The following is a 12,881-nucleotide window of genomic DNA, read 5'->3' as shown; positions in this document are numbered from 1 at the left end:
TGGGCGAAGTTGTGTTGCAGACTGAACAGTGAGGCCCCCTATACCAAGATGCCGTCTGGAATCCAGATCTCGTGCAGAGAACTTGAAGTGCAGACTAAAACAGATCTTATTGTTCACACCCCTTGAACTTTTCACATTTTGTCATGTTACAACCAAAAACATAAATATATTTTATTGGAATCTTAAAGACCAACACAAAGTTGTATACAGTTATGATGTAGAAAGAAAATTATAGATGATTTAAAAAAAAATTTTACAAATAAAAAACTGAAAAGTGCGGTGTGCAAAAAAACTGAAAAGTGTGGTGTCCTTTTCTCAGAGTGCAACCAATTGCCTTCAGAAGTTGCCTGATGATTGCTAATGACTGAATAGAGTCTACTTGTATGTAATCTAATCTCAGTACCAATACAGCTGTTCAGTAACAACCTCAGAGTTTGGTTAAGAGAACATTGGGGAGCAAACACCATTATGAAATCCAAACGGGACAACTATTAGTCATGCGCTACACAAATGGGGTCCTTATGGAAGAGTGGCAAGGACAAAGTAGTTGTTAAAAGAAAACCATTAAAGTCCCACTTGCAGTTTGCCAGAAGGCACATTGAGCACACAGCAAACATGTGGAAGAAGGTACCGAGACCAAAATCTAACTTTTTGGCCAAAATGCAAAACACCATGTGTGGCAGAGAAATAACACTGCACATCACTCTAAACACACCATCCCCACTGTCAAATATGGTGGTGGCAGCATCATGCTCTGGGCATGCTTCTCTTTGGTAGGGACAGGGAAGATGGATGGAGCAAAAAACAGGGCAGTCTGCAAAAGACTTGAAACCGGGACAGAGGTTCACCTTTGAACAGGACGACGACCCTAAACATAAAACCAGAGCTACAATGGAATGGTTTAAAACAAAACATATTGATGTGTTAGAATGGCCCAATCAAAGTCCAGACCTAAACCCAATAGAGAATTGGTGGCAAGATCTAAAAAAAATTCTGTTCACAAACACTCTCCATTTAATCTGAATGATCTTGAGCTGTTTTGCAAAGAAGAATTTCGTCACTAGATGTGCAAAGCTGGTAGAGACACACCCGAAAAGACTTCCACGAAGTATTGACTCCAGGGGGCTGAACACGTTGCCCTTTTCAGTTTTTTATTTGTAAAAAAAAAAAAAAAAAAAAAAAAAAATCATATATAATTTTCTTTCTACTTCTCAATTGTATACCACATTGTCTTGGTCTTTCACATTAAATTCCACTGAAATATATTCATGCTTGTGGTTATAATGTTACAATGTGAGGAAAAGTTGAAGGGGGTGTGAATACTCTTAAAAGCCACTGTACAAACATATTTAGAGAGGAGATAGGCTAGATTCATAGAATAGGCAGTGCTGGGGCGACGTTGGATGCCACCATTTCTCGCAAGGCCTATCACCCACCAACCACCACAGCATCACTGATGTTTTCTTTTTCTTTTTTTTACATTGTGTATTCCTCATCATTTGTGCATTGCACATTTAACACAAGCTTGATTTTAACTAGTGTCTCAACAAGGAATCTTTTAATGTACTTTACAGAAACCTACAAAAGTATTCTTAACCCTTTTCACATGTTACAAGAAAACTGTATTTCATTAGGATTTCATGTGAGAGACCAACACAAAGGAGTGTGTCAACTGCATTAATGAGACACAAGCCTCAATTAAAAGAAAAGAAAAAGGTACCATGCATATGCAGTAAGACTCTTTTACTCCAATTTACTCTAAATAAAATCCAGAGCAGCGATCTGTAATGGAACATCAGCTTTGAACAACACAGAGGGATGTTCAATCCATTATCAGAAAAAAAAAGGACGGCCCAAGTGCAAACCTACCAAGACATGGCCATCCACCAGAACTTACAGGCCAGGCAAACGGAACAAGTAGCCAAAAGAGTCGTAGTCGTAGTAACTCTGTGGGACCTGCAGAGATCTACAGCTCAGGTGGGCGAAGACGCTAACACAACTGTTAGTTGTACACTCCACGAGTCTGACATGGATGAAAAGAATGCCATAAGGCATTTTATTCTAATGTAACAACAAGCCATGTATTGGAAACAGCAAACATGGAAGAAGTTGCTCCGGTCACCAAAATTAAACTTTTCTGCTGACATGCAGAACAATGTGTGCAGATGTAAACTAACACTAACAAGGCACATCCCCTTGAACATGTCAGGCTGTGGGGATGCTTTACTCCAACTAAATGCAAGAAAATCCTGGAACCTGTGAGAGACTGCAAAAGATTTGACATGGGACAGATGTTTCCCTTCCAGAGATACAGCAAGCAAAAAGAAGAAAAAAAGAAAAATGTTACTTGGGCTAAGGAGAAAAAGTCTAAAATTCCCTTTCAGATAAAAGTACATTTCATTTGATTTGTAAATCAAGGTTCCAGAATCTGGAACAGAAAACTTAAAAAAAAATCTCTGCAAGATGATTTATTTTTTACATAGTTATATCTCTCTATAACACATTTACTACACTTTACTTTCAGAATTGTGGTACAGAAATAAATCAAATTTAAGATGATACAACAAAAACATGATTGGTTATTATATGAGTTAAAAAAATGTCTTTAGGAGAGTGCGCGCCTATGTGATAGAGACCGGCAACCTGTCCATGGTGTCTGCTCTTCTAACGGATCTATATCTACACCGGATGTCCTTCTGAGACGCTCCCCTCGCCTCCATTGGAGCGCGCATGGTGCATGCTCGGCAAGTGGGAATATTTTCTTCGGTAGATGAGTAAAATACAGGATAACACCTTGGATTTCGATCACTCATTTCTAATTTTAGCCAAGTTGAACGTGTATTTAAAAAAAAATCTAATTTAATTTATTGATCATATTTTTTTTTCCAGAAATAGTATAGATCACTTACAAAGCTGTAATTCCCGAGCTACGCGAACGCAACATCGACGTTAGCTAACGGCTAACACCGCAATGGACAATGGTCCTTGTCTGTGCTCTCCTGTCAGCCTGGAGGAAAACGGACTGCCGGGCAGCGGCAGCTCCTGCGCCGACGACGAGCTGGTGGACGCTTTCGGAGACCTGGCCGCCCTCCCGGTCGAAGTTGAGGAAAGAAGACCGACCTGTTTGCGCTGCCGGTGAGCTGATTTAGAGACAGGCTAACGCTGGCTAGCTACGCTTGTATCGTATTCTGGAGTAGAAGTCGTAAAAAAAAAAAAAGAAAAAAAAAGAAAAAGAAAAAAAGTCTGTCTTTTTTATTCCCTTTTCGTGTATCTGGCACGCTTTAATGAGGGACCAGGTTTGTATCGTTTCAGAAAGTTGAAGACCAGCTGAAAAACAGAGAGATGGGGACTGTAGACGGGGGAATAACTGGGATATCACAGCTTCACGTCTTCAACTTTCCTCCCATCTAGTCGCCCTCAGAAGGTGTGTCTCTGTCCCTTTCTCCCGCAACAACCGCTGGAGGTGTCCACGCGTCTGTACGTGGTGCAGCATCCCGCAGAGGTGAGTCGCTAAATCCAACAAGCAGAACGCGGATCCGTTAAATGACTCCGGGTTTTTTTTTTTTAGATGTTTTCTCCTGTGGTTTACCATTATTTCTGGTGTTTTACAATCTGGTTCTGTCAGCGTGCGGCTGCTGTCAGAGCACTTGCGTGGAAATATACCTGGAATCTGGATTCATTTTCTAAAAGGAAAAAAAAAGTAGGGCTGGGGAATAAAGCCATATATATATATATATATATATATATATATATATAAATCCCAAAGTACATGCCTCAAAATACTAACGGCTGTATATATATATATATATATATATATATATATATATATATATATATATATATATATATATATTGCAAAAGACAAATGATCAATATCAATAGAAAATATGTCCAATAAAATGTTAAATAATTCCGCTGAACTCCGATCCACAACCGCGTGTTATTCTGGGGGATTTAGGCAGAGGAAAGGATTTAGCCTCTCAACCTCTCACGGCCAAACTAAACAAGGTTGGAAGAAGGGCTGACCTATTTTAAAGGTTACATCTAAATAGGTTTAGGGCTACAGTTTACATTTGTGCTCCAACCCCCCCTCCTCCTCCCCTCGTGATGTCTAAATTAAGTGCCATACTCACACCATAACCTTTTTCACATTATCTTATCTTATGGTCACTGACTTGAGTCCATTTTGTTAGATTTCTACGTGATAGACTGAGTAGTGCATAGTTTGCAAATTATAAACACTGGGCGAAGAGAAAAACTAACGCTGCTCATTACCGCGAACGCACCGTCCTCACAGTGAAAACCTGGTGGTGGCAGCAATCATGCTGTGGGGCAGCAGGAGAGGGAAACTGCCCTGAGCTGATCGGAGGCTATCTAAATTCGAGGCAATCATGAAGGAAACCTTGTGAGAGAAAGCAAAAGATGAGACTGGACTCCGCTTATGAAATCGCAGCTTCAGGGTTTTAGATCAAAAATACTCTCATCATCTAAGAATGGCCCGGTCAAAGTTTAGACCAAAACTCAATAAAAAAAAAAAAAAATCTGAGGCAAGACTTGAAGAGTGCCGTTCACTCGAGCTGTTTTGCAAAGTACATGCCTCAAAATGCTAACGGCTGTAAATATAGTAAAGGCGGTTCTACAGAGTATGAACTCATCTGAATACGTATGCACAACACAGAATATTTGGAAAACCGAGTATAATTTTCTCCCGCGTCACAATGTTGCGCTACCTTGTGGCGTTCTATCACATTAAATCCCGATAAAGGAAAGTTAGTGGTTGAAATTTCACAAAACTAATTGTTATTGTGGTTGAAGAAGTGATACTCTTATATTATTGAGATGTTCTGTGTTTAGTTTTATTTTTTTCTTACATTGGATGGACCAGATGTTGACATCAGACTCATTGATAATAGCATTAATTCCTTTTTTAAATGATCTGCTTGCAGGAAAGCCGAGTGCTTCGGACTGTGCCTCTTCTAGCTGCGTGCTTGCCACAAGGAAAATGCGACGTTATAGTAGGAAGGAGGTTTAATGAAGAAAAGTAAGTTGGCTGCATGTTATTAGCCCGAACATCCCTTAAAATGGTTAACGTTGCTCATCTATGTTCCCAATTGTTCTGCACTCAGGCATCCGGAGCTAGCTGCTGTGTGTCGGGATGACAGAACTCTCATATTGTACCCCGGACCTAAATCCCAGAACCTGGAGGAGCTGGTGCAACGCCAGGAGATCGCCGCGGTGAAACACAACGTGATCATTATAGACGGCACGTGGAGCCAGGCCAAAAACATGTTCCTGAAGAACAGCATGTTCCACTTGCCCAAACAGGTGCGTACAGCCGTGTTAAAGCTTGTGTATAGGAGCGATGCATTGCTTTAGGAAAAGCAATAAAAGTGAGACAGAGTGGTCACGATCCTCCTACGCTGCCGACTGAATTACAAACAGTGTTTTGTTGGGTAACATATGATAAAGCTGCACAGTGGAGCCGATTTTGTCACTGTTGTCTTGGAGTGATGCGCCAATCAGAGATAAATTAAGGTTATCGAACTCCAGTGGTGTGCACAGTTGTGCTAAACTGCAAGCAAATAATCGCGGAGCTAACTTTTCATTCATAGCATTTATGGTTCACGCTAAGTTTAGAAACTGTTTGTGGACCGGTTAAGGTGCGCTTTATTGGGACACGATAAGTGTAAGTACAATAAAAAACATTCACACAAGGTATCCGCTGTTTACCTCGCTGCCTTAGCTCTTCCTAGACAATTCACATCCAGACAGTCTTTTCCACAAAAAAAGGAGTCACAACAGCTCGGAAAAAAAAACCTTTAATAGCTGTGCTGTTTTCTTCTTCTTATGATGTGGATCCTAATATTGTTGGCTCCCATTGCTCAAAAACAAAGACATGAAACGAAACACCGGCCGGCACTTACTGCCTACACTATGGCAATCCTCGAGGGACATTTAACCATCATGGGAAAACCTTGTTTCTACACAGCAATGATAAAACTGATTTTGATTTATGCTTTTCAATTCAAAAATAGCATGCATTAAATAAATAACCCAAAAAGTCCTGATTTGTTGCACGTTTGTTAAAGAGTGATAACAGAGGGGAAACACTCCTCTGGAAGTGGTGGAAACTGTGCTCCAGGCTTCCAGCAGTGTTGCCAGGTGCACTTATTATCAGCGACTTTGGGCTTGTCCGTTTCTGCTGTTTACAAAATAGAGGTAATGGAGCTGGTTGCTTGTTCCTCTCGCAAGAACTGGCAACACTGGCTTCCAACCCACACTTTCCTACTGCGGCTGCCTGGGCTCAGAGGGATAGAGAGAGGAATATTCTTTTCAGTGCCTCCACTGCCGTGTAAACGTTGAAGTTCAAAAGTAATTTATCCTGAACTAAAACAGCTGTCCCTCATGTGTCAGTCGTTGGTTATTGGTTAGCGTTAACTTCCTGTAATTTCCACATTTATCATTGGTTTAACAGATGCAAAGCTAATATTTTCGTTTGCAAAGCTACCTTTTTAATGGTTAGCCTTGCCCTCGACCTCAGAACTTACAGTTTTAAGAAATGACAAATATACGAATGACTCAAACTAAAAAGAATTACAGCATACCTCTTTAGACAGAATACAGGTCTTTATCTTTCTGCTTGCCTGAAAATGTAATGTCCACCATAATCCAAGGATAGTCCTTTTTTTTTTTTCTTTTTTTTTTTTATTCTACAAGATCCTTTCAAATTGAATAAGATATGTCAGAGGTGGTGTTAGCAATCATTAGCATGATGGCATTATACAAGCAGCCCCTCTGTGTATTTCTTGCAGAGTAAGTAGATCGCCAAAATGCTCCATGTTGGGCTTAAATGGACTCTTGAAATGAATAAAACAGAGGATCAAGGGTGTAATACATTCAGCTTCCCTATTTTTGTCTTTTGTCTTCTACATCAAAGAATAAAAGCTTTGTTGCACTTTTGGATGGTGCATTCACTGGTTTGGAAAAGGTTGGGTTTTTTAGTTTTTATTTGCAGATCAGCAATGCCATGCAGCTGATTCCTGTCACCAGCCGGTTTCTTAGTGCATCTGTGCTAATTTACTAACCTGACAAAAGCCAGCTGTATGTATCGCTCCGCCTAGCTCCACTCACATACATCTGGGACACGGCCATAGGCATTGCCTTTACTGAAGGCTGGGCCTTATCAAAACTCCTTGCATATGATTGGATAAGCCACTTGTCTGTCATCTTTATCAACGTGCTATTTCAACCAGTCACACCGAAGCTAACCCGTGACGCTGATGAGACCGACGCCGGAAAAAAAAAACTTTTTTTTTTTTTTTTTATGTGTTTGCGGCTCTAGTGCAGGGTTTCCCGCAGCGCTATCTTGGCGAGGCGGCCGCGGAAAACGTGTCGTACACCCCCCCCCCGCTCCGCGGAGAAAAAGTCATCCACCCCCCCCCCCCCCCCCCCCCCGCTCCGCGAGTCGGTCCGCCTCGCATAAGCAAATCCATGCGGGAAACACTGTAGTGGCACACCTTTTATTGACAGTGAGCTGACAGGAAGAGGGGGGGAAGACAGGCGGCAAAGCACCGCGGGTTGGAGTCGATCCCGGGCTGACCGCGTTGAGGACTAATAGGCCTCCTAATATGGTTTGCGCTAACCGCTAACCGCTCCGGGGCGCGTCCGCGTACGCGCCCCGGAAAACAAAACTTGCCAAATCCGGTCGGGAGAAGGGCGAAAACATGGTTTCCACCAACAAAAGCCTTCAGAGCCGTTCTCTGATGTTCTTTTAATGAAACAATATCAGATAGATTGGACAACACGGAAGAAATAGCAGCATCAATGCTAACGCTTGCTTCCTCGATGCGAGCCGCCATTGTTGTTGGAATCTCACGGTGGCTTCTCCACTACGTCACATCCATGAAACACCCGCCCTGCGTCCTGATTGGCCAGACCAAAAATTTGGTTGGGGAAATCATTTTCAATGAGCCGTGTCCCAGATGTATGTGAGTGGAGCTAGGCGGAGCGATACATACAGCTGGCTGTTGTCAGGTTACTAATTTACTGCTTGGCTAAACAAAACATTGCAGTTTCCCCTACCATTGTTCAAGGGGAGCCCCTGCTAATGAGACCACCCACCCCACAAGAAGATCACGACACATAGTATTTTTTTTAAAACTTCTATACATGTTTACAGTTAATTTCATTAAATATATTAGGTTTCTACATTTTTAGAGCCAGATCACATCCTAGGCTATTTCGGTCTCTAGGTGGTCTCTCTCTAGATCAGCCACTCAGACTCAGGCCGAGTCATGTGTGTTTACGCATGCAGGTAAGCACATTTGCCTGCTTTGGCACAAATGTCTTTTATTTATTTTTTTATTTTACACACCCAATTTATCAGGATGGCCGCACAAAAAGCTCTGAGTCGGAAGTACTGAGTGTCTACGATGAGCTGCGCGGACGTCAGCGAAGTCTTTTCTGTTGTTACTTCATCACTCAGTTAGTGGGTTTCAACAGAAAAGTCAAGCTTTGTTTGTGTAGCACACTTCAGCAGCAAGTTGGTTCAAAGTGCTTTACAGCATGAAAACAAAAACATCCTAAACACAAAAAAGGACATATTTGTTCTCACGTGGAATCAGGCGTGATTATTTGAGCATATCGTGAACGTTTGCTTAATATTAGGACGATCACGTCTGTTTAAACTTAATTCATATAAGCATTAACATCCACGTTCTCAACAAGTAAACAGCTTTGCGGTCGATTCCAGATGTCCTACAAAAAAGCTATTTGCTCTGATCGTCGCCCATCTCCAGAAGTTCTGTTCTGTCCATCACTGAAAACAGCTTTCTGCGCTATTGTAAAACACATTTTCTGTTGCCAGATAGACCGCATGAACGGATCATATGAAAGAGATCCCACATGTGATACACAAAAAAAGGTATTCTTATGTGGCAGATGTAGATTTGAAGAAGGGAACAAGGCATTCACTTTCAACATATAATTTTCAATAAAAATGGTGACATGACGGTTAGAGACTAAAAGATGTAGAAACGGAGACGAAGAGAGACATGAGCCGGCTGATCATGTAGACCTTTATCCCCAGGACGTTAATGGAAAGTTGAGCGGAAGGAAAAAAGTCTTTGTCATCTTCACCCACCCCTGCATTGTCATTTGTTCTGGAAAACACAGCTCGTTTACAACAAGCTGGCCTTGGCACACCAGGCTCAGCGCTCATGACAGGAATTATGAATATGGTACTGCTGGCATCGGTATGATATCTAACCGTCCTATAGAGGTAATAGAATTTGATTAATGGGTGTCTCATTAGATCACATCACAGCAGCGATACCAGCAGCACAGTTTGATCCCTTCTGCTTCGACTTATCAGGTGCAGCTTAACAGGATGCTGTCCAGCCAGTATGTGATCCGCACCCAACCCACCAACATCTGCCTGTCCACGCTGGAATGTGCTGCTGTGGCTTTGTCCATCCTGGAGCAGAAGGAAGAGATCCAAGAGGTGATTTTTTTTTTTTTGCTCTCAACAGTTTTCGCTGCTTTTTGCTTCTCTCCTCAAAAAATAAATCCAAACACATAATATTTGATACTTTTGATGACGCATGTGTCATTTCTCCCGTAGAAGGGGAATGGCCTTCTCTAGAAGGCATCTCTTTTCATTCTTATTTTCTTCAATTAACACTTCAGCTTTTGTTTAAGCAGCAACATGACCTAATTTGTCTGGAAGCTGTCAGTTAAAACAGGCAGTTGCGCTGAGATCAGGAGGACCACAATGTGTCGGCATACATAGAGGGTCACAACCAGTAATACTAAAAGGTTAACATGAGAAAGACTCTGATTATGAAAATGGAAGCACGCTACGGCTAGCAGAGTTGTGAGTTGAATTGAATTGAATTCAATTTTATTTATATAGCGCCAAATCATGAAACATGTCATCTCAAGGCACTTTACAAAGTCAAATATAATCAGATTATACAGATTGGTCAAAAATGTCCTATATAAGGAAACCAGTTGATTGCTTCAAAGTCCCGACAAGCAGCATTCACTCCTGGGGAACCGTAGAGCCACAGGGAGAGTCGTCTGCATTGTACATGGCTTTGCTGCAATCCCTCATACTGAGCAAGCATGAAGTGACAGTGGGAAGAAAAACCACCCATTAACGGGAAGGAAAAACCTCCGGCAGAACCGGGCTCAGTATGAACGGTCATCTGCCTCGACCGACTGGGGTTACAGAAGACAGAACAGAGACACAACAAGAGAGACAAAAAAGCACAGAAGCACACATTGCTGTTTTTGCTCTGCAAATACGTTATGTTAGCAACATGAGAAGATCATTAATAAACGACGAATTACAAAAAGGGACTCGCAACATATGTCTTTGCTTTTAACGATCCATTTAAACCATCTTCTTTCTTGGATGGAACAATCACACAACATATGAATTCAATGTTGTTGTTTTTTTGTTTGTTTCAATGTTTTTTGTTTCTGTTTTTTTTAACCTAGGTGGAAAAAGTTTCCATTTTTCTTATCTTATCCACAGTGGGTAAAAATTAAACATACAGACTGAAAAATATATATGCAGGTGCCTAAATAATATTTGGTTGAATTCTCTTAATAGATTGCAAAGGTTTTGTACACTTTTTTTTTTTTGTCCACAAGCATATTTCCCCTATATTTTTCACCAAATATTCAGCCATTCTTGTTTGGAGAAATGGTAGAGTGCATTTAAATTGCTTAGTTACCTGGTACATAGCTAGATTTAAACATAGCCTAGTAACAATTAACAGATTGGAGGTCAGGGTGAGTCCAGAAGTGTAAGCCATCCAAGACCACTTTTTGCTAGTTTGGGATTATTATCCCGTTAGTTTCAACCATTGGACCCAAACTTCTATACTCGGATGAAAGAAACTAGCTTGGCATGTTCGAGAACAACTTAAGATGCAGCTGAATCTAAACTGGAAAACCCTGTGTCACTGGTTTTTGATTGAATGTTTCAGTTGGTTGGTTTCATAGCACTGAGATGGCAAGGAAGAAGAAGCTATGGGAAGCTTAATCCAAAATCTCAATGTTGGCTTGTTTTATTCATTTCAAAACTGTTTTCAATGTTTGTTTGGGGTCATTGCTCTATTTAGAACAGCCAGCTGCTGCATTTTCAAGTTACAACTATCAGCCTGTTGTTTTTATGAGGGGTAATTTGACTGTTAAGGAAAGAAAAAGCAACAATGAAATAACTTGAAACTGAAAAGTAATAATGGATAAAGGTATACTGAAAATGAACTAATGAAAACCGAACATTACTTTTGAATTGTGGTTCTACAGAATAGACTAAAATGATGGTACCCCTTGAAAAGATTGAAAGTAATTCCATAGTGACGTGTTGAACTGAGGTGTGTCCTCTAATTTAGCGTTACAGATGTCTTCAAGCTTGTAACCAGTCAGTCTGTCTATCTAAAGGTTTGCGAGCCGTCACGGTGCTGTTAGTTAGTTTAGTAACCATTGTGGGTTGTTCTTTCATCAACAGAGGGGTACCAACAGTTTTTTTCCACGTGTGTTCCTAATGCTTAAAACTTTCCTCCATTTGGCTTGTCCGTGTCCACAGCTGGATATTTTAGTCGAGCTTTAACGTGATGATTTTTGGAGTGGGGTTTGTCCTTTCTCTGCTGCCATCCTTTCAGGCCATGGTGATCTGTCTGTAAATAGTGACACCGGTGTTCCAGCATCTTCCATTTTACTATAGACTCTGGGTTTTTGTGCTTCCTGGGTTGTTCATAAACGGCATAAACAGTTTCCTCAGGGAACTAGTTTTGTGTTATTTAATGTTATTTGTTAATGTTACATGTTATTTAATTGACTTTTTCAGAGGGTTTTCATATGAAAATGTCTATTTTTTTTTTCACCCTCACAGATATTGCTGAGGCCTCTAAAAGCCCTGTGCTCCTTCCAGCTACAGCACGGCGCTCAGATTCATCACAGCAAAGAGCATCTCCTCAGGAACGGCATGTACGACAAACCCATGCCGAAAAACAAACGCAAGATCAAGAGGATGGAGAAACTGATGACTGACCACAGCATCTGTCCAAGATGAGGACAAGATTGATGACTGAGCAGAGAAGGGTCTTGGAATGCCTTTACACAGTTTGTTCAACTGCATGCAGATAACTGCATCATCTGCGTGCAAATAACTGGACTTTTGTTTCATTTGTTTCTTTTTTTGCAATACTTTTTTGTTCAGTTTAATTTATATACTTGTTAATAGTTTTAAATAAACGACTAGCATTCTACTTAGTGTTGTATGTTACAGCAAATCAGTCATTTTTTTTCTTCTAGAAATTGTATTTGGTTCTCTACTAAAATATTATTTAAAACAAGCTGGTTAATGCTGTTGTGTATAGTGGTACTCTCTCCTCTATAAGGGCTGATTTATTTATTTTTTATTCAAAACAAAGTCTTAAAAAAATAAACGTATTTAAAGCCAACAATTACCAAAGCTGTACAAATGTTCGTCATCTTTAGTGGTCAGTTTACTGACTGAAAATGTAAATGGATCACTTGTAAATAAACCCTGTTTGACCTTCAAAAACACATTTTTCATTTTTTTTAAAATTTCCATTAAAATAAATCAAAATTGTGGAAAAAATGCAAATTTAGCGTAAAGGGGTACAAATTGTAACTTAAGCATGTAAAATATAATAACAATAGCTAGTATACTGGATAAGTACATGCCTATTATGAACTAAAACATGGATTTGCTGTGTTTTGTTTTGTTTTTGTTTTTTGATGGATCACAGTTGGTCCAGATCTTATGAAATGTTTTTTTTTTTTTAACTAAAAGGATTTCTGCCTGAAATATGTCGCAACAGCAAACATAACAATTTCATTAT

The 12,881-nt window shown here is 40.4% G+C and overlaps 1 protein-coding gene across 1 annotated transcript; it reads left to right on the top strand.

Moving 5' to 3' along the window:
- Window positions 1–2,735: 2,735 nt before the first annotated feature.
- LOC105915559 (tRNA-uridine aminocarboxypropyltransferase 2) lies at window positions 2,736–12,586 on the top strand. Its single transcript, XM_036140488.1, has 6 exons — window positions 2,736–3,135; window positions 3,412–3,502; window positions 4,947–5,041; window positions 5,127–5,325; window positions 9,374–9,502; window positions 11,906–12,586. The coding sequence occupies exons 1-6, from the start codon at window positions 2,972–2,974 to the stop codon at window positions 12,083–12,085; spliced, it is 858 nt and encodes a 285-aa protein (XP_035996381.1). The 5' UTR covers window positions 2,736–2,971; the 3' UTR covers window positions 12,086–12,586.
- Window positions 12,587–12,881: the final 295 nt, after the last annotated feature.

This window comes from Fundulus heteroclitus, chromosome 8 (genome assembly GCF_011125445.2).
Source record: "Fundulus heteroclitus isolate FHET01 chromosome 8, MU-UCD_Fhet_4.1, whole genome shotgun sequence".
NCBI lineage: Eukaryota > Metazoa > Chordata > Actinopteri > Cyprinodontiformes > Fundulidae > Fundulus > Fundulus heteroclitus.
The sequence above is the reverse complement of the archived record's forward strand: the minus strand, read 5'-3'. Positions and strand labels throughout refer to the sequence as shown.